At 48.2% G+C, this 21,794-nt stretch overlaps 1 protein-coding gene across 1 annotated transcript in view; it reads left to right on the top strand.

Annotated features, from left to right (window-relative positions):
• Positions 1–21,794, top strand: part of plxna4 (plexin A4) — a 647,412-nt gene that overhangs the window by 355,766 nt on the left and 269,852 nt on the right. The window contains exon 5 of the mRNA XM_070897188.1: positions 13,566–13,666. Coding sequence (XP_070753289.1) covers positions 13,566–13,666 — 101 coding nt within the window. The remainder of the gene's footprint in view (positions 1–13,565; positions 13,667–21,794) is intronic.

Below are 21,794 nucleotides of genomic sequence, written 5' to 3'. Positions count from 1 at the left end.
ATCAATTTTCCCCCCCCCCCCCTTTCTTATCCAGAGGAGCTGCTCTGTGCTCTCGTAACTTGCCTAATTTGGCCATTTATTGGCAGGTAGAATCATAGAACGGTTACAGCACGGGAGGAGGCCACTCGGCCCGTCGAACCCGTGCCGGCAAGGTGGCACAGTCAGTACTGGCTGCTCGGAGAGTGCCGAGAATGTGGAACCCGCTACCACGAGGCGCGGTCGAGGCGAATAGCACAGGTGCAGTTCTGGGGAAGCTGGGTCAACACAATGGGGAGGAGGGAATAGAAGGATATGCTGATGGGCTGAGATGATGGCGGGTCGGAGGGACTCGTGCGGAGCATAAACACCGGCATGGACCTGTTGGTCCGAATGGTCCTAATTTTGATGTAAAAGATGCATCACAGTCAAACCCAATCCTGTTGAAACCCAGGTGTGTTTGTGTGTGTATATTTGATAGAGTTACATTAGGAAAGACAGGAGGAGGCACGAGTGGAGCATAAACATGGTCTGGATGGGCCGAATGGCCTGTTTCTGTGCTGTATATCCTATGTAATCCATATTATATATACGTGGAGTTGCGGTAGAAGATCAGCCATGATCTTATTGAATGGCGGAGCAGGCTCACGGGGCCCTATAGCCTACTCCTATTCCTATTTATTACGTTCTTGTGTATATATATATATGACTAGATTCCCAGGCATCAGCTCAGTAGCAAAGATGGGGCCAAATGAATTCACTCTATTGTAGGCTCTGGTCATTGGTTGCATCAGTCACCTGATTATATATACGCACCCACATTCATGTGCATCAGGGGGTGGAAGGAATCATTCGCTAGTAATCACTGGGTGAGAGGCAAGATGAGGTCATAAAAAATTTATTTCCGATGTCTCTACAAACAGCAAGCAAAGGAGCCATCCTCATCGGGGCTAATTTCCTCCTCCCCTCCCTTGTCCCCACCGCCACTTCTCCAGCCCAAGGGGCGTTGAAGACAGCACCCCTGCTAAGATCAGCTTGGTCAGCACAGAGCGAAATAGGAACCAGAGGCGATCCTGGCCTGACTGGTGCAGTTCTGCCCCACGGCAGTCCAGCTTACCCACACTGAGCCACCAGGGGCCTGACTTTTCCCGTGAGGTGCCATGCAGTTGGTGTAGATGCCAAGTGGGAAGTGGTATCAGGACGAGTTTCTTCCCCACGGCTCAGTGGAGACGTGGAATAGACCCCGCCCCCCCCCCCCCCCTGCTGAGTCAGCTGATGCTCCGTCAATAAACCCCTTGTTAAAGAACATCTGCCTAGAAGCAGAATTCAGGGTTGTAAGGATAAATACAGACTGGATATCTTTACATTCTGTTTGAAACCCATGAATCATGGGTCTAAGGATAAGGGGTAAGCCATTTAGGACCGAGATGAGGAGAAACTTCTTCACTCAGAGAGTTGTTAACCTGTGGAATTCTCTACCGCAGTGAGTTGTTGGGGCCAGTATGTTAGATATATTCAAAAGGGAGTTAGATATGGCCCTTATGGCTAAAGGGATCAAGGGGTATGGAGAGAAAGCAGGAAAAGGGTACTGAGGTCAATGATCAGCCATGATATTGAATAGTGGTGCAGGCTCGAAGGGCCGAATGGCATACTCCTGCACCTATTTTCTATGTTTCTATAAAATGCCATGCCAACAAAGGCAACTGTTGTCCTATGAGGAGAGATTGAGTAGACGAGGCCCATATTCTCTCGAGTTTAGAAAAATGAGAGGTGATCTCATTAAAACATACAAAATACTTACAGGGCTTGACAGGGTAGATGCAGGGAGGATGTTTCCTCTGGCTGGGGAGTCTAGAACCAGGGGTCACAGTCTCAGAATAAGGGGTTGGCCATTTAGGACTGAGATGGGGAGGCTCAGTCTTTGAGTATATTCAAGACAGAGATCGATAGGTTTTTGGATATTAAGTGAATCAAAGGATATGGGGATAGTGCAGGAAAATGGAGTTGAGGTAGATGATCAGCCATGATCTCATTCAATGGCAGAGCAGGCTCGAGGGGCCGAATGGCCTATGGCCTATGGCCTACTCCTGCTCCTAATTCTTATGTTCTTATGTAACTGGTCATTGGCGCACAGGGTAGGTCGGAAGGTTAAGGTAGGTTGATGTGTCAGTCGTGGCTCAGTGGGAGACACTCTTGCCCCTGGGTCAGAAGGTTTTGGGTTCAAGTCCCACTCCAGAGACTTGAGCACAAAATCTAGGCTAACACTCACGCTGAGGGAGGGGCTGCACAGTTGGAGGTGCCATCTTTCGGGTAAAACATTAAACAGAGGCCCCGCTCCGTCTGCCCTCTCAGGTGGCAGTATTTTGAAGAAGAGCAGAGGAGTTTTCCCCAGTGTCCTCAACCAACACCTAAAACGGATTATCTGCCCATTTATTGAATTGTAGTTTGTGGGACCTTGCTGTATGCAAATTGGCTGCACTGTTTCCTACATGATAACAGTGATTACCTTTCAAAAGTACTTTATCAGATGCAAAAAGCTTCAGAACATCCTGAGGTTGTGAAATGCGGTACGGAAATGCAAGTATTTCTTTTCTCTTTTGGTGTAGCTCAGAAAAATGTTGCTTGAGCTTTGCCGAGGAAATGGACTGGGCTCGGTGGAGTCTAAAAGGCTCTTGTGTATCGGGGTCATTTTTATCGGGTTAACCGGCTGCACAGTGCTTCACAAGAGAGATGTGCATATTGGGAGATTGGGCGGGGACAACAATGACTAATTTATGTCGTGCACGATTTTCGTGTGGACCCCGTGCCCAGATTTGTGATGTGCGCACGTGCTATGCAAAGCTCTACTGAGATGTGTTTTTCAATTGAGAAACCATGCTGTTGTACCAAGTCCCACAGTGCAGGACACCACCAAGGCCGAAAAGAGTAGAAGAGAGCATGGTATTATCCAATCCTGTGCGTCCCTATGTCAGTCAGTCAGTCTGGCTGGCCCCAGACTTCAAAACACAATACATCGTTCATGACCTAGATCCCTCAACTGTTATTTTTCTTGCCAAGCCCCAGCTAAAATTCCTGGTTATCTGTCCTGGTTGTATCCACTCCAAACATTCACCGCTCTCTCATGCACCCAGTTAATTTCTCTTAAACCTCAAAGCGAGACCCCTGTCTGCCTGCTCAGGAGGATGTAAAAGATCTCGTGGACTGTTTGAAGAAGGACAGGCAGGTTCTCTCAGTCCCTGGTCCAACACCTGTCCCTCAACACCGCCAAAAACGCAGATTTTTCGCTTATTTATCGCCTTTGCTGCTTGTGGGATCTTGCTGTGTGTATTTTGGCTGCCACCTTATCCTACGTTGCAGCATATTTCAAGTGTACTTCAATGGCTGTGAAGGGCTTTGGCGACGAGCTGAGCTCGTGAAAGGCGCTATATAAATGCAAGTTGATCCGAATCTGCCTGCTCTTGATTATTTTCAACTCCCCACCCCTCACCTCCCCGCCCCCGAGCCCCCCCCACCCCCCGCTCCAACCTTGGTATAGTAGCAAATTTTCTGTCTCAGCATTCTTGCATTCAGCAGCGGTCTCACGGGAAGATGCAGCGATTAGACCATGAGCTTAATAGGCGGTAGATCGCAGGAGGCATGGGTGACGCAGAGAGGGAAGAGATACCACGGTATTGTGGCCCGAGGAAAGACTGAGTTGGAGAAGGGTTTCACGAGTCTTGACTTCAGCCAGCGACACTAATGGTGACGCTTCCAGCTTCCAGCTTTCACCTCAGGGGCCACAGGTAATATTTCAGTCTTCTTCACCATCCCCAGGGATCCAAAGCAAACATACATCCAATCCCAGGGTTTGTCAGGAGAGGTATTCTCAATGTCGGTGTCTTCGAAGCTGAGGAATTGTTGCTTTGGGTTGTAATGGATTTTTGATAGCTGTAATTATTGAAATATGCCACGCAAATGTGGCAAAGCAGCTTGATGATACTTCAGGGGGACAACTGCTCAGTGATGGATTGCCAGTTCTTCGGTCTCATTGTAGAGGGAGGATTTTATTTATTTCTATTCTGTAATGTATATAATGACTCGAAAGACTTGTTACTGTAAACTCACTCAGGTGTAAACCTGGTTCAACTTTATTCGCGCCCAAAGTGCGCGCATGACACGGTACTCGCTCTTATATACCCGGGGCCCGCACACGTGCGTACAGCTCGATGACCTCCGACAGTGGCGCTCCCTGGTATCTAGTGACCCCAAGCATCAGTACATAACACATTCTTTTACAGAGGTGGTGTCCCCTCTATTGATCTAACGATGCCTGCAAGATTTAGATGGTGCACGTCATCCAATAGCAATCCTATCCAAACATAAACACCGCAACAGATCTCGTGGCTCTATTTCGAAGAAGATCAGGCGGTTATCACCTTGCCTGGGCCAACATTTATCCTTCAACACCACCAAAAAACAGATTAATTTGACACTTACCTCGTTACTGATGGTGGGAGCTTGCTGTGCGCAAATTGACTGCCGCATTTGCCTGCAATACAACAGTGGCTGCACTTCATAAAAGTACTTCATTGGCTGTGAGGGGACTTGGGATGTTCTGAGGCTGTGGCGTGTCAACCTGGATTTTATGCTGAAGTCTCAGGAGTGGAACTTGAAGGAAAAAAAAGAACGACTTGCATTTCTGTAGGGCCTTCCACGACCACCGGACGTCTCAATGTACTTTACAACAACAACAACTTGTATTTATATAGCGCCTTTAACGTAGTGAAATGTCCCAAGGCACTTCACAGGAGTATTATGAGATAAAACAATTTGACACCGAGCCGCATGAATAGAAATGAGCGCAGGCTTGGTCAAAGAGGTATGTTTTAAGGAGCGCCTTGAAGGAGGAAAGAGAGTTAGAGAGGGCGGAGAGGTTTAGGCAGGGAGTTCCAGAGCTTGGGGCCCAGGCAACAGAAGGCACAGCCACCAATGGCTGAGCGATTATAATCAGGGATGCCCAAGAGGGCAGAATTAGAGGAGCGCAGACATCTCGGGGACGTTGTGGGGCTGGAGGAGATTACAGAGATTGGGAGGTGCGAGGCCATGGAGGGATTTGAAGTGTAGTCACTGTTGTAATGTAGGAAACGCTGCCAATTTGTGCACAGCAAGCTCCCACAAACAGCAATGTGATAATGACCAGATAATCTGTTTAGTGATAATTGATTGAGGGATAAATATTGCCCAGGACACCGGGGAGAACTCCCCTGCTTTTCTTCAAAATAGTGCCATGGGATCTTTTACGCCCACCTGAGAGAGCAGACGGGACCTCGGTTTGACGTCACATCCGAAAGACGGCACCTCTGATAGTGCACTACTCCCTCAGCACAGCACTGGAGTGTCAGCCCAGATTTTTGTGCTGAAGTCCCTGGAGTGGGACTTGAACCCACAACCTTCTGACCCCGAGACGAGTGTGTTACCCACTGAGCCACGAAGAGAAAGGAAGGAAGTTACCAGCAGAACCCATGGAGTGGGAGATACACGAACAGACAGGAAAAGGCCCTCGGGTCCATCCCGCCCATCCCCCACGATTATGATGCCTTGTGAGACTCTCGCTACATTCAAGTGTTTTGATTGGCCTGATAATATCACAACTCTGGTGGTAGGCTGCGGTGGGGGAAGGGAGGAGGGGACTGTACTCTTAATAACAATATAATGAAAGGTTGTGAAAGCTAACGTTTACTCTTAGGATTTCTAAGAAATACATTTCCTTTCTGTTTTTGTTTTAAGCTTTCCTCTCTCTCTTTTTCTCTCTTTCTGTCAATTGCTACCCCTGCGGCTCCAACCTATCCTGGCCGTGTTGACTCCTTGTCTGGGTGAAGTTCCAGAGGGGCCAGTCCTTCTCCAGCACCATGCCCATGTGCTCATAGTTTGTGTGTGAGCTTCGGGGGCTTCCTGGGGAATGTCATGGCTAAGCCCAAGGCTGCCCTTCGTGACTTCAACACTTTTTTTTAGAAAGAAAAGACTTCCCTTTACATAGCGCCTTTCACATCCTCAGGACGTTCCAAATTGCTTTACAGCCAAGGAAGTAATTTTGACTGTTGTACTGTAGAAAACGTGGCAGCCAATTTGTGCACAGATCGTCATCACCATCATCATCATAGGCAGTCCCTCGGAATCGAGGAAGACTTGCTTCCACTCCTAGAATGAGTCCTTTGGTGGCTGAACCGTCCAATGTGAGAGCCGCAGTCCCTATCACAGGTGGGACAGACAGCCGTTGAGGGTAAGGGAGGGTGGGACAGGTTTGCTGCACGTTCTATCCGCTGCCTGCGCATGGTTTCTGCATGCTCTCGGCGATGAGACTCGAGGTGCTCAGTGCCCTCCCGGATGCACTTCCTCCACTTCGGGCAGTCTTGGGCCAGGGACTCCCAGGTGTCGGTGGGGATGTTGCCCTTATCAAGGCCACCTACGGTCCAAACCCCCACCCCACTGCTGGCCAAGAACGGGGAAACACTCATCAAGGACACCGAGGCCCGCTGGACAGAGCACTTCGAAGATCTCCTCAATCGAGACTGTGCCTTTGACGCGAGTGTTCTCGACCCCATCCCGCAGCATGCGGCCCACCACCACCTCAGTGAAACCCCAAAGCTGCACGAAGTAGGAAAAGCCATAAGACGGCTCAAGAGCAACAAGGCTACGGGAGCGGATGGAATCCCTGTTGAGACATTAAGTATTGGTGGAGAGGCACTGTTGGCACGGATACATGACCCATCTCTCTCATCTGAAGGGGGGAGATCATGTCGGGAGATCTGAGATGCAGTGATCGTGACCATCTTTAAAAAAAGGGACAAGTCCAACTGCGACAACCACAGAGGAATCTCCCTGCTATCAGCCACTGGGAAAGTCGTCGCTAGAGTCCTCCTCAACCGTCTTCTCCCTGTGGCCGAGGAGCTCTTCCCAGAGTCACAGTGTGGATTTCGTCCCCTAGGGGGCACAACGGACATGATCTTTGCAGCGCGACAGCTGCTGGAAAAATGCAGCGAGCAGCGCCAGCCCTTATACATGGCCGCCTTCGACCTTACAAAGGCCTTTGACACTGTCAACCACGAGGGTCCATGGAGCGTCGTCCTCCGTTTCGGATGTCCCCAAATGTTCGGCAACATCCTCTGCCTGGTCCACGACGACATGCAGGCCGTGATCCTTACCAACGGATCCATTACAGACCCAATCCACGTCCGGACCGGGGTCAAACAGGGCTGCGTCATCGCCCCCAACCCTCTTCTCAATCTTCCTCGCTGCCATGCTCCACCTCACAGTCAACAAACACCCCGCTGGAGTGGAACTAAACTACAGAACCAGTGGGAAGCTGTTTAACCTTCGCCGCCTGCAGGCCAGGTCCAAGACCGCCCCAACCTCTGTCATTGAGCTACAGTACGGATGATGCCGGCGTCTGCGCACATTCAGAGGCTGAACTCCAGGATATAGTCGACGTATTTACTGAAGCGTAGGAAAGCATGAGCCTTACGCTAAACATCCATAAAACAAAGGTCCACCAACAGCCTGTCCTCGTCACACAGCACTGCCCTCCCAGTCATGAAGATTCACGGCACGGCCCTGGACAACGTGGACCATTTCCCATACCTCGGGAGCCTCTTATCAGCAAGAGCAGACATTGGCGACGAGATTCAACACCACCTCCAGTGCACCAGTGCAGCCTTCGGCCACCTGAGGAAAAGAGTGTTCGAAGACCAGGCTCTCAAATCTACCACCAAGCTCATGGTCTACAGGGCTGTAGTAATACCCGCCCTCCTGTATGGCTCAGAGACATGGACCATGTACAGTAGACACGTAAGTTGCTGGAGAAATAACACCAATGATGCTTCCATGGGTGTTGAACCTCACCCGATAGATATTCCTGTGTTAGAATCATCATAGGCAGTCTCTCGGAGTCGAGGAAGACTTGCTTCCACTCTAAAAATGAGTTCTTCGGTGGCTGAACAGTCCAATACGAGAACCACAGTCCCTGTCACAGATGGGGCAGACAGTCATTGAGGGAAGGGGTGGGTAGGTGGGACTGGTTTGCCGCACGCTCCTTCCGCTGCCTGCGCTTGTTTTCTGCATGCTCTCGGCGATGAGACTCGAGGCGCTCAGCGCCCTCCCAGATGCTCTTCCTCCACTTAGGGCGGTCTTTGGCCAGGGACTCCCAGGTGTCGGTGGGGATGTTGCACGTCATCAAGGAGGCTTTGAGGGCGTCCTTGAAACGTTTCCTTTGCCCTCCTTTAGCTCGTTTGCCGTAAAGGAGTTCCAAGTAGAGCGCTTGCTTCAAGAGTCTCGTGTCAGGCATGCGAACAATGTGGCCTGCTCAGCGAAGCTGATCAAATGTGGTCAGTGCTTCAATGCTGGGGATGTTGGCCTAGTCGAGGACGCTAATGTTGGCGCGTCTGTCCTCCCAGGGGATTTGCAGATCCAAGACCACCCAATTTCTGTCGTCGAGCTACAATATGCGGACGATGCCTGCGTCTACGCACATTCAGAGGCGGAACTCCAAGTCATAGTCAACATATTCACTGAGGCATACGAAAGCATGGGCTTTACACTAAACATCCATAAGACAAAGGTCCTCCACCAGCCTGTCCTCGCCGCACAGCACTGCCCCCTCAGTCAGCAAGATCCACGGCGCAACCCTGGACAACGTGGATCATTTCCCATACCTCAGAAGCCTCTTATCAACAAGGGCAGACATTGACGATGAGAGTCAACACCACCTCCAGTCCTCCAGTGCAGCCTTCGGCCGCCTGAGGAAAAGAGTGTTTGAAGATCAGGCCCTCAAATCTGCCACCAAGCTCATGATCTACAGGACTGTAATAATACCCGCTCTCCTGTATGGCTCACAGACATGGACCATGTACAGTAGACACCTCAAGTTGCTGGAGAAATACCACCAACGCTGTCTCCGCAAGATCCTGCAAAAAAGTTACAATCAACAGGTTATTTGACTGAGGGAGAGGTAGGTCATCGCAGCTGAGCCTGATCCTGTCCTCACCCATCATCCACATATGCCCTTTCCAACAGATGGACAGCATTTAGGCGCAGGACCCACGTCTGATTGGTGTCCCTCTTCTTCCTAACACAGAGGGCGCTGTGGTCAATAGTAGTCCCCAGCTATTTACAATGTACATCAATGATTTAGACAAAGGAATTGAATGTAATATCTCCAGGTTTGCAGATGACACCAAGCTGGGTGGCAGTGTGATCTGTGAGGAGGATGCTAAGAGGCTGCAGGGTGAATTGGACAGGTTAGGTGAGTGGGTAAATGCATGGCAGATGCAGAATAATGTAGATAAATGTGAGGTTATCCACTTTGGTGGCAAAAACAGGGAGGCGGAATATTATCTGAATGGTGACAGATTAGGAAAAGGGGAGGTGCAACGAGACCTGGGTTTTATGGTACATCAGTCATTGAAAGTTGGCATGCAGGTACAGCAGGCAGTTAAGAAGGCAAATGGCATATTGGCCTTCATAACGAGAGGATTTGAGTATCGGAGAAGGGAGATCTTACTGCAGTTGTACAGGGCCTTGGTGAGGCCACAACTTGAATATTGGGCACAGTTTTGGTCTCCTAATCTGAGGAAGGACATTCTTGCTATTGAGGGAGTGCAGCGAAGGTTCACCAGACTGATTCCCGGGATAGCAGGACTGACAGATGAAGAAAGACTGGATCGACTAGGCTTATATTCACTGGAATTTAGAAGAATGAGAGGGGATCTCATAGAAACATATAAAATTCTGACAGATTGGACAGCTTAGATGCAGGAAGAATGTTCCCAATGTTGGGGAAGTCCAGAACCAGGGGTCACAGGCTAAGGATAAGGGGTAAGCCATTTAGGACCGAGATAAGGAGAAATTTCTTCACTCAGAAAATTGTGAACCTGTGGAATTCTCTACCACAGAAAGTTGTTGAGTTCGTTAGTTATATTCAAAAGGGAGTTAGATGTGGTCCTTACAGCTAAAGGGATCAAGGAGTATGGAGAGAAAGCAGGAATAGGGTACTGAAGTTGCATGATCAGCCATGATCATATTGAATGGTGGTGCAGGCTCGAAAGGCCGCATGGCCTACCCCTGCACCTATTTTCTATGTTTCTATGTTTCTCGTGACTCAGCTGAGAGCAGGCCGGGGTTGAAGCCTGGGACTTTCCTGTCGGGTATGACCAATTCAGGGCCATTAAACCATCGGATGAGACCCTCAACAATTGCCATGTTTTTAAAAGCAATTATTACAAAAGTCTCTGGCGATGTTCATTAGGTCTTGTGGGTTGCATACCAACCCTTCCGGATTGACCTGCAGCCTCCAGGAATTAAAGATTGATTTCCTGGATGCCGCTGGGAGCATCACCGGGGGGAAAAATCAAATGTCCTTTTTCATTTTCTTTGAACACTTTTTATGTATTAGTTATAACGGTCTTGGAGAAGGGAGAGATGGATGCTGGACCAACAGTCAGGGAGCATCCAATTGGGTGACGAAGAGTCTGCTTGCTTTCCAGTTGGCACAGCAAGGCGGTGCGACAGGCGGACGGAGCAATGGTGGGGGCAGGTTGGGGATGGGAGGTCATGTGTGACAACCTCCAGGAACGCACCCAACCCGAGTTGGCAAACCCTTGCTCTGAATCGGTCAGTACAGCCGGAGTTAAAGGTAGCCTCAGTCCTAACCGTGTCGGAGAAGTGTTCCTGTCAGATGAATGGCTGTATTCAGTCGAAAGTATTGCTCGCTCACAGGTTTTTTTTCTGTGGTAATCATTGCTGTAAAGTCGCAAACCTCGGTGTTTGCTGTGGAACAAATCTCCCTGCGGGAAATCCAGCCTCGGAGATTTTTCATATGGCTGTTCTCAAAATTGATTTTTTTTCCCTTCCTCTTTCTTGGCTTTTGCACTTTTCTAAAATGAAAAGCTATTGAACACTGTAAATGACAAGGGCGGGAGGAGGTCGTGGTGGGGGGTGGGCGGGGGGGGGGGGGGAGGGGGAGAGTGAGTGCTGTCCCATCCAACCTTTCCAGAACATTCTGCGCGATAGCTTCTGTACACCCAGTGCTGACTCTGCCATGATTCGGCTGACATCTTCAATAATGGATTGTGTCTGCGCCTAAAAACACAGAGAGGCTGAATAAAACAATTGGCTTTCACGGCATTGAGTATTGATCCTCATTTTGCTTATGAAGGATTGTTTTTTTGCTGATTTATGTTCATTCTCTCTCCCTGGTATGTGCAGACTGTGTATCGAAACTATTCGGGTTAAATTCACGGCCAGAGATTTCCTCTCTTTTTTTTTTTTTCCCCCCCCCTCCCGTTTTATACATGTCTTTGAATGCCCCAAAGTGTTCCCCCCCACTCCCCTCCAAACAGCAAATTCGATAAGTCAGCAGTTAACCTATTTCCTTGTGGTGATGTTGGTTGAGGGTTGAATGTTGGCCAGGACACCGGCCGAACTCTCCTCTTCTCGGACTCGTGCTGTGCAATCTTTTACATCCACCTGAACTCGGCTTAATGTCTTTCGGATCAGACGTTAAACCGATGGCCCGCCTGTCTTCTCAGGTGGACGTAAAAGATCCCATGGCACTATTTTGAAGAGCATGGGAGTTAGATTTGGTGACCTGGCCAATGATTATCCCTTAATCAACATCACTAAAACAGATCATTTGGTCATTTTCACATTGCTGTTTGTGGGAGCTTGCTGTGTGCAAATTGGCCGCCGCGTTTTCTACTTTACAACAGTGACTACACTTCTAAATTACTTCATTGGCTGTAAAGTGCTTTGGGACGTCCTGAGGTTGTGAAAGGCGCTACATAATTGCAAGTATTTCTTTCCTTTCTTTTCATCCGGAAGACGGCACCCTCGACAGCGCAGCAGTGCCTCAGTACTGCACTGAAGTGTCGGCCGAGATTATGTGCTCAGTGTCCTGGAACTGGATTCAGCTGCCCACAACTTGTGTCTTCGATCCCTTTAAGAACGTATTTACAATAACGTAGCGGACACTAAAAATGAAGCAATAGTCTGAAGCAGCCAAGAGTAACCTTTACGCGCTTCACAGAAGAATGATGGAGGTGTGTGCAGCCCATGAGGGAGCTGGGAGACGGGAGAGAGTGTCACTGTGTGTGTGTCTCAAGCCATGACAGCGAAGACATATATCAAAAAAAAATAGTGGACTGGTTGGCACATCGAACCTGAATTGAGATGCTTGCCGCTGACAGTGAAATGAAAAATGATCTATTCACCTCTTGCCTAGTTAAAGGAAAATAAGACTCACAAAATAAACTATGAAAGGTGCAAGAATCATAGCTACAGATAGAGAGCAGACATTACGAGATGTGGTTTGTGATACTTAGTTTGTGATTTGGGAGATACGATTTGCGATGTGATATATAATTTGTGATAGGGTGATTACACTGCTCTCTCACCAGTGGGATCATGGTTTGAATTGAATGGATAGTGATGGAGCACAGTGCCTGGAAGAAATGTATGTGAAGTGAGACTGAGTCTGACACGAATTCCTAGTTGTTCCACAGCAAAAAAATATGTACTGTCTCTATTTTGACATAAATTGGCGCACTCACTCAGAGAAGTGTCAAGGATGGCAGGTGTGAAACATTGAAGAGAGGTTCAGGTGTGAGCACGTTATTGGGGCAAGAATTCAGGGAGCTTTACCTGCTGTACCTCACTTGCGAATGCTCGACACTGGATGATGATGCGCGAAAGAAAGGGTTCTAATCATCCACGCGCGCCTCGTTAAGGGGAAAATAAACTTGGGTAAAAAGCTGTGAAAGTCGTAAGTGCCATAGCTCCATATAGATTGCAGGTTCTGTAAAACCCAGCGAGGGATGGAGATTAGCGGCCAGGTGGTCACAGTAAAGGTGCAATAAACTGGGAGCAATGATGAAAAGAGAGACAAGGCGTTGATGCTGGAAATGTGAAGTAAGTGCTGGAATTACACAGGATCCAGAAAGAGAAATGAGAACTTGACGTTTCTGGCCGACATCTTTCAGTGAATTACTGCAGTTCTGAGGAAAGGTTTGCACCTGGAACGTTAACCTGCCTTTTCTCAGCTGCGGATTTCCAGCATTTTCTTTCTTTATTTTAATCAGATTTATGCTAAATGCTGTTAATCCAACATATTACAAACCATATATGATGTGTCATAAATCATATATCACAAACCGCACGTCACAAACCGCACGTCACAAACCATGGATCACAAACCATGGATCACAAACCATGGATCACAAACCATATATGATGTATCATAAATCACATATTGCAAACCGTATGTCACAAACCGCATATCACAAACCATACGTCACAAACCATATGTCACAAGTCATACATCATAAACCATGGATCACAAACCATATATGACGTATCATAAATCACATATTGTAAACCAGGTATCACAAATCATACATCACAAGCCAAATATCATATATCATACACTAATCATATATCACATCACAACTCAGTTTGATGTTGTGTACTATGGGCCTCGGGGCTGCTGATTTCTCGCTTTACAAGAGCATGATGACCCCGATGGCACTGTACTAAATTCTGCCTCCCTTCTTCTCTTCCAGCTGACCAGAGTGCCTGTGGAGGCATGCGGACAGTACAAGACGTGCACTGATTGCCTGGGCTCCGGAGACCCTCACTGTGGCTGGTGTGTGCTCCATAACGCGTGAGTACAGACCCAAACTTCCTTCACCTCTTGCATTGTTGCCGTGTTGTTCAGGTTCACTTTCGGAAGGGCCGTTTGGAACATTTTCAGTCGGTGTTTGCAGACTAAGGAACGTGCTTCCTGCACTCGGTACAAAGCAGCCAGTGATGCCGAAACAGCAGAGTATATCTGCTGAGGGAAGGCAGTGATTGATGTGTAGTTTATTTAGATTAATTTTGAAGTCGGTCCTTTTGAACTTGGCTGCCTGGGCAGTAATGAGGCAGAGTGGATCTCCCGCCTATTCGAAAACCTGTCTGAATTTCATCTAATTGATTTCAGTGGGATAAAGATCGGTCGAGTTCGACAAGGATCGGGAAATCCGCTCCCTCACATTAGAACCCAGGCAACCAATTCAAAATTCACCCCCTCCCGCTTTCTTCTATGAATCGCCTTCGAACTCCACTCCCAAACTGGCAGGAACAGACTGGGACTAAACCCAGCGACCATTTATTCTCACAAAGAACAAGAACACAGGCTGATTTCCCTCAGCCCCCCCCCCCCGCCCCCCCTTGGCCCAGGGGGCACTGAGGTTCATTGAGAGTAGATATATGGCATATGACCTTTGAGTTATTTCCAGAGGCTGTACTTGGAGAGAGAGTATGACCTTATTTTGGCAGTGCAAATGAAGTATTATCTCTGAGTTGCCACCATCAAAATGGCCCTCGTCGTTGACCTTCGGTCTCTGTTACGCTCGCACCTGAATGAAGTAGGAAGTCCTGTGCATGTGCAACAACTTTCTTGCCCTCCCTGCTATCCCAAATTTGCAGCTTCTGCCCAGCCAAGGGGGAGTTGTTTCCACGGTAATGAAGCCTGAAAGAGGCCAGACTAGTGTTGTTCAATTGTTATCCCTGGAATGACGGAGGCCTTGCTAACAGCTCCTTTTATCTTTCTCGGCCCTGACTGAAAGTACGATCCTGATCCGATCAGATTGCCTCGATCTGAGTGGCTCCGATGTGAATCCTTAATGAATTTTGATTGAGGGGAGCCAAGAAGTTCTCTGATTACAAACGCCAGAGGTGGAGAGCAGATTTATCAGTGAAACATCACTATTCCAGTCATCGAAACTGGCAGTTTGGGTAACTTTAAACAGCGCTATCTCTGGACCAACTCCAGCCATGAAACAACAGCTTCACAGAATGGGCCCATAAGAAATTCTGCGTGCTGGGAGTGGGAGGGATAGTTTATCAGCAGTGATTTGCCACACAGACAGTTCCTGGTTTTGCCCTTGGCCCAGGAAAGCCCAATCCACTTCCCCAGCATATGGAGAGTGGGATAAACCAGGGAACGAGCCACCTTGTGGCTACTCTCCCATCGTCTCCTGTTGAGCAGGAGACCGGGAGCAGGCCGCTTACTTGGCTACGCTGGAGGCCGAAAGAGACAACATAAAATACACTTAATATCTGTACATAAAATTATAAAAGAATACTCTAAACGCAACTCCAAGTGAGCCAATCAGATGATCCACGAGCGATTGCTCAGTTGCATGGCATCAATTGGCTATGGACCAACAGCCAAGACCTTATATTCCTGTTAGTCACGCAGTCTGACTAAATACCATGCTATTTGTAAGTAGTTAATCCTACATCCATTAACATCTTCTAGTAAAGGGCTGGATGACTATCTGGTTGGGACAGGGCAGAGATCCAAACACGGAGAGGGAAGATTGGATGCCGTGTGGAACACGATGGTTCCTGATCATGTCCAGGATGGATATTATAGGATGTAAGGTGGAGTTGGTTTAGCTGCGGAGACGAGATGGAGTGAGGGAAACTGAACCTGTCCTGATTTGTGGAAGGAATGAGTTTGATGATTTTTTTTTTCTCTTTCCTTACTTTCACATGTCCTCAAATCCAATCCTGGCCCATGGAATGATTGCAGGATCTATTATCGTGCAGTGCCGCCCCCCCCGTCTTGCTCCCGCTAAGCCCAGCACTCTCTCTTTTCAAAGCAGTTTAAGCCAGTTATTATTTTATTTGTTTTTGCCAGAATATAATTATGTAAGTTCACTTTTTTTTTGCTGATCTGAATACAGCCATGCATTTGAAGGTGTGCTATTGATTTGCAGTGTAGCTCTGTTGCACGATGCTCGTTCACCAAGACTACACAACAGCCATTCCTGAACATCTCTGAGAGTCTTCCAAAGCGGCTGGTGAGGAGGATACTGCGATACAACAACAACAACTTGTATTTATAAAGCACCATTAACATAGTGAAACATCCCAAGGCTCTGTACAGGAGTATTATGAGATTAAAAATTTGACACTGAGCCGCATAAGTAGAAATTAGCGCAGGTGATCCTGGTCAGAAAGGTATGATTTAAGGAGTGTCTTGAAGGAGGAAAGAGAGGTAGAGAGGCGGAGAGGTTTAGGGAGGGAGTTCCAGAGCTTGGGGCCCAGGCAACAGGAGGCACGGCCACCAATGGTTGAGCGATTATAATCAGGGATGCTCAAAAGGGCAGAATTAAAGGAACGCAGACATCTCGGAGGGGTTGAGGGGTTGGAGGAGATTACAGAGATAGGGAGGGGCGAGGCCACGGAGGGATTTGAAAATAAAAATGAACATTTTGAAATCAAGACGTTGCTTAACCGGAAGCCAATGTAGGTCAGCGAGCACAGGGGTGATGGGTGAGTGGAACTTAGTGCAAGTTAGGACATGGGCAGCTGAGTTTTGGATCACCTCTAGTTTATGTAGGGTAGAATGTGGGAGGCCAGCCAGGAAAGCGTTAGAATAGTCATGTCTAGAGGCAGCAAAGACATGGATGAGGGCTTCAGCAGCGGATGAGCTGAGGCAAGGGCAGAGACGGGCTTGAAAGGTTGTGAGGGAGGAGGGAGGAATGGAACCATAAGAGAGGTTTTTGAAGAGGCTTTTTGAACGAAGGAAGAGATGGAAAGATGGATGACGGGCAAAGAGTGCCACGGGGCAGGAATGGAAGATTGCCCTTCAGTGGCGTGGCGTAAGGAGCGGTCAGGACATCCAGCTGGAGAAAATGGCTGAGATAAGGTTGGGGCTGGAATGTGGAGGGATCTGAAAAGGAGGATAAGGGCTCTGAAATCGACGTGCTGGGGCGGGAAATACCAGCGGAGGAAAGGGGAAAATCCTAATCATTCGCAAACTTTGTGTCGGGAGGGGGGGAAAAAAACAAATATTGCTTGTTTTTTTTTGTCTTGCAAGAAAGAAACCAGACTGGTATCAGAAGGGTGTTTAACTGTCAGAGAAAAGCCAGAAGACAAAAAGAGCCAGGCTTGATCCAAGGCTACGGCTAGATTGTGGTGTTAGGTTCTTGGTGTTGGGCAGAGTGCCAGGGCCTGAGGATGGATTTCATAAGGTCCCTGTCCTAGTTTTTGCAGCTGGAAACTCGAGCCCAGCAGCCGAGCTGCAGAGACCATCGATTGGGCTGTGTGCCGGGGAGCTCGGGCAGGCTGAGAAGCTCGAGTTGCCATCTCCTCCCTCGCACCAGGCTGCTGTCTTTGCAGCGAGGAGGGCTTTTTAGGCCTGATAAATCATTTAGGTGGTGTAAATTGAAAACGTAGATCTCTGCTACTTGGCCTCCAGGGGTCAGAGAAGCCTGGCGAGAAAGCAGAGAACCAGCTCGGAGTGATATGTGGTGACCAGATCTAGGTTGGCTGCTTGCTCTCACTGAGGTCAACTTGGAGGTCACCGGCGTCGGCACTCTGGGCAAGGAAGACATTTGAACAAGGCAAAAAAAAAACAAAGATGTGGGATTTGAAACTTGTGATGAATATTTTTCCGTGGTCATGTATTGGAGACTTGCCCTGATTTTACAGTCACTATAAGAAGTGATTCTGAAGGGTTTGCACCGTGGGAATTCCCCACTCCCCCACACCCCCCCAGCCCCGGGCCATTGATCTTACGAGACCTCAATAAAAATGAATTTTTTACTGATTATGTAATTGAAAATTGATGTGGCAGTTCACAATTTTATGGATTTGTTTGAACACAATATCTGTAGAGTTAGAAAATGATTCCACAGTTTATAGTTGTATGAACTCACATTCCTGTTGGGAAAGAAAGTGTGTGTGTGAGTGAGTGTGTCAGAGAGCTGAACTTTTCCTGAAAGGCCACAGGCATCTCCCATTTGGTGGTTCTCAGACGTGCAGCAACTCTCAAAGTTTATCATCTCTGTCAATGAGTCTATTTATCTTTCTGCTTATCCTTCTGTGGCTCAGTGAGTTGCACCCTTGCCTCTGAGTCAGAAGGTTGTGGGTTCAAGTCTCACTCCAGGGACTTGAGCACAAACAAATATAGGCAGTGACACTCCAGTGCAGTGCTGAGCGAGTGCTGCACTGTTAGACATTAAACCGAGGCCCCATCTGCTCTCTCAAGTGGACGTAAAAGATCCCACAGCATTATTTTGAAGAAGAGCAAGGGAGTTATCCCCGGTATCCTGACCAATATTTATCCCTCAATCAACATAACAAAAACAGATTATCTGGTCATTATCACGTTGCTGTTTGTGGGAGCTTGTTGTGCATAAATTGTCTGCCACGTTTCCCACATTACAGCAGTAACTACACTCCAAAAGTACTTTGTTGGCTGTAAAGCACTTTGAGACATCCGGTGGTCATAAAAGGCGCTATATAAATGCAAGTCTTTCTTTCTATCTGTGTGTCTATTTACCTGTCTATGTCTCGACCCACCTGTCCGTCTATCGAATATATAATGAAAATTCTCAGTCCGTTACATTCCGGATGTCACTTTATGACTGATCGAAGCAATCTTAGAAAAATGTAACAAAAGAGAAAGAAAGCCAGTCGTTTCCTATTGCTCCCAATTTAGAACAACAGTTGACTTCAGGATGCGACTATTCAGAACGTCCACAACTTGCATTTATATAGCGCCTTTAAGGTAGAAAGACGTCCCAATGCGCTTCCCAGAAACATAATCAGACGATAGTTGACGCCAGTTATACCAGCAGCCGCAAAGGATCATGGCTCCTCACAGCTGCACCTGGGCGGTAGAATCCCTCAGCCCCGGGGTAAGGCACTGCAGATGGAATCAGAGGAATCATAGAAATTTACAGCACAGAAGGAGGCCATTTCGGCTCACCGTATCTGTGCTGGCCGACCAAGAGCTATCCAGCCTAATCCCACTTTCCAGCTCTTGGTCCGTAGCCCTGTAGGTTACGGCACTTCAAGTGCATATCCAAGTACTTTTAAAATGTGGTGAGGCTTTCTGCCTCTCCCACCCTTTCAGGCAGTAAGTTCCAGACTCCCTCCACCCTCTGGGTAAAGAAATTTCCCCTCATATCTCCTCTATACCTCCCCCCAATTACATTAAATCTATGCCCCCTGGTTGTTGCCCCCTCTGCCAAGGGAAACAGGTCCTTCCTATCCACTCTATCAAGGCCCCTCATAATTTTATACACCACAATCAGGTCTCCCCTCAGCCTCCTCTGTTCCAAAGAAAACAGACCCAGCATCTCCAATCTTTCCTCATAGCCAAAATTCTCCAGTCCAGGCAACATTCTTGTAAATCTCCTCTGCACCCTTTCCAGTGCAATCACATCTTTCCTGTAATGTGGTGACCAGAACTGCACGCAGTACTCCAGCTGCGGCCTAACTAGTGTTTTATCCAGTTCAAGCATAACCTCCTTGCTCTTGTATTCCATGCCTTTACCAATAACGGCAAGTATTCCATATGACTTCTTAACCACTTTATCAACCTGGCCTGTTACCTTCAGGGATCTGTGGACCAGCACTCCAAGGTCCCTTTGTTTCTTCTCAGTGTTGTACTATTTAAGGTGTATTCCCTTGCCTTGTCAGACCTCCTCAAATGCATTACCTCACACTTCTCCGGATTGAATTCCATTTGCCAATATTCCGCCCACCTGACTAGTACATTGATATCTTCCTGCAGAAGGAAGCAACGGGCAGGGAGTGAAGTTAAATATGGTCTTGGCTACGGTTCCTTCAGGCCAGGACACTGGGGAGAACACCCCAGCTCTTTTTCGAAACGTCCCCTGGAATCTTTTACATCCACCTGAGAGAGGTTTAACGTCTCATCCGAAAGGTGGCATCTCCGACAGTGCAGCGCTCCCTCAGTACCGCACTGGAGGGTCAGCCTAGATTCCAAGTAAATGAAAAAAGGTTGGAAAACTATTAACATGAAGATAACTCTCCTTTGGAGTGAAGGTGGCCTTATCTCCTACACAGCTTTATACCCAACATTGAAGTTACGTGACTAAGATCACAGCATTGGTTCCCTTCTCATTGAATTTATGTCGGAGGCCCTGCCTATTCAGCCCAGCCAACGGCTGATATAAACATCTCACAGCACAGTTGTTAAGAACATAACATAAGATCATAAGAAATAGGAGCAGGAGTAGGCCATTTGGCCCCCTGAGCCTGCTCCGCCATTCAATAAGATCATGGCTGATCTGATCATGGACTCAGCTCCACTTCCCTGCCCGCTCCCCATAACCCTGTACTCCCTGTTCGATGAGGGGAGTCCGAGTAAGTTGGAATGCCCCATTTCCCCCACCCCCTGCCCCGGGGCCAGTTTCTTCATTCTACAGAAAATGTGGCTTGAAACTGGCAGGACCCGCACTATGGGGCCTTGGTTGGAAGGTCCAGCCTCAACTGGAATTTGAACCCAGCTCTCCCAGTATTAGCTAGGGGTCCAACACAGATGTGCATTGGCTAGGCGCTGACGCAGCCACAAGGCTGACTTGGCGTTCACCCCAGGTCAATTCCACTCGGCAGCCTCGGGAACCAAACCAAGGTCCATGTGAAGCTGGCGTCTCGACCACTCAACCGCATCGGCTGGATGAGCCTGCGGGAAGCTTTGTGTTTTCTTCGTTGGGCCCATGTGGGGAGATGATTCTAGGAAGCAGAACTCAAGACTTCTGATAAAAGTGGATGACAGATCTAGAGAATCACAGAAGGCACTCCAAACCTTTTTTCACCACAATGCCAATCATTACATGAATCAGTGCCCAGCTCTGAGTTAAGGAATCGCTATTTATAATCAATCCCTTTTGTGATGGTTGTTCCTTATAAACCACTGTAGCTCTTCACATTGTCATCGAGTCCTTTTATCTCTCCAAAGAGCCAACTGTTTTTTATATATATATATAAAAAAAAAAGATTTTGCCGTGTGGCTTTAACTTTTAATTGTCGCTGGGAGAAAGAGAGTGATTCAATGACAGTGATTTCATTCCGTGAAAAGGGCTGTGTGTGTGAGAGAGGAAGACTCGAGCTTTGACTGCTCTGTGGCTGCCTGCCCAGGTCTGGGAATAGCTGTCAAGTCTCGGGGCAGAACATGATACAGGCAAGTCTCGGTCTAATTGATTTGTCTAAAAGTTTCCCTTACTTGGTTGGAGTTGCGAGGAGACCTGGGTTCACCTCATCCCCACCACAAACCGTGACAATTAACTGTTTCAACAACAGTGTGCATTTCTAGGACGCCTCGAAGGTGGCAAAAATGCTGCCGGGTGCTTTTTCCACTGGCACCTTGGTAGTCTCTATTTTATCAGTGACTGTTCGCCGCCCACCACCTCCCCTGAAGATCTTGACACTTTTAGGGCATAGTTCCACCAGTGCCTCCAGCTCCCGTGGCCACTCCTCAGTGCGAGCTCGGTCAGAGAGTTGCCGATCTATTTTACCGTGGAGTGCAGCACAGCCAATGTGTTGTCCCCGGCACCTGCACAGGGGCACTTTAGGGAGCTATCGGGCAGCAATCGGGAGCAGGAATCCTGGGTCAGCTCTCCCCCTTTCTACTCCACGACCACCAAAATCCAGTTGCAGTCCAGCGGATGCTTAACATGCCTGACCTCAGCTGACCCGGGTTAAACACAATAAAAAACACAAAATGTCGACCTTACATTCCCGATTTTAATCGCTCCATCATTGGCGGCCGTGCCTTCAGCTGCCTACACACTAATCTCTGGAATTCCCTCCCGAAACCTCTCTGCCTCTCTCCCCATTTAAAACACTCCTTAAAACTCACCTCTTTGTCCTTATCTGTCCCAACATCTGATCTGGCTCGGTGTTCAAATATTGCCTGTAACGCTCCTGGGAAGCACCTTGGTACGTGTTACCATGTCAAAGGCACTACATAAATGTAAGTT

Source organism: Pristiophorus japonicus, chromosome 13 (genome assembly GCF_044704955.1).
Source record: "Pristiophorus japonicus isolate sPriJap1 chromosome 13, sPriJap1.hap1, whole genome shotgun sequence".
NCBI classification, from domain to species: Eukaryota; Metazoa; Chordata; class Chondrichthyes; family Pristiophoridae; genus Pristiophorus; species Pristiophorus japonicus.
Note: the sequence above shows the minus strand (reverse complement) of the source record. Positions and strands in the feature narration are given on the sequence as shown.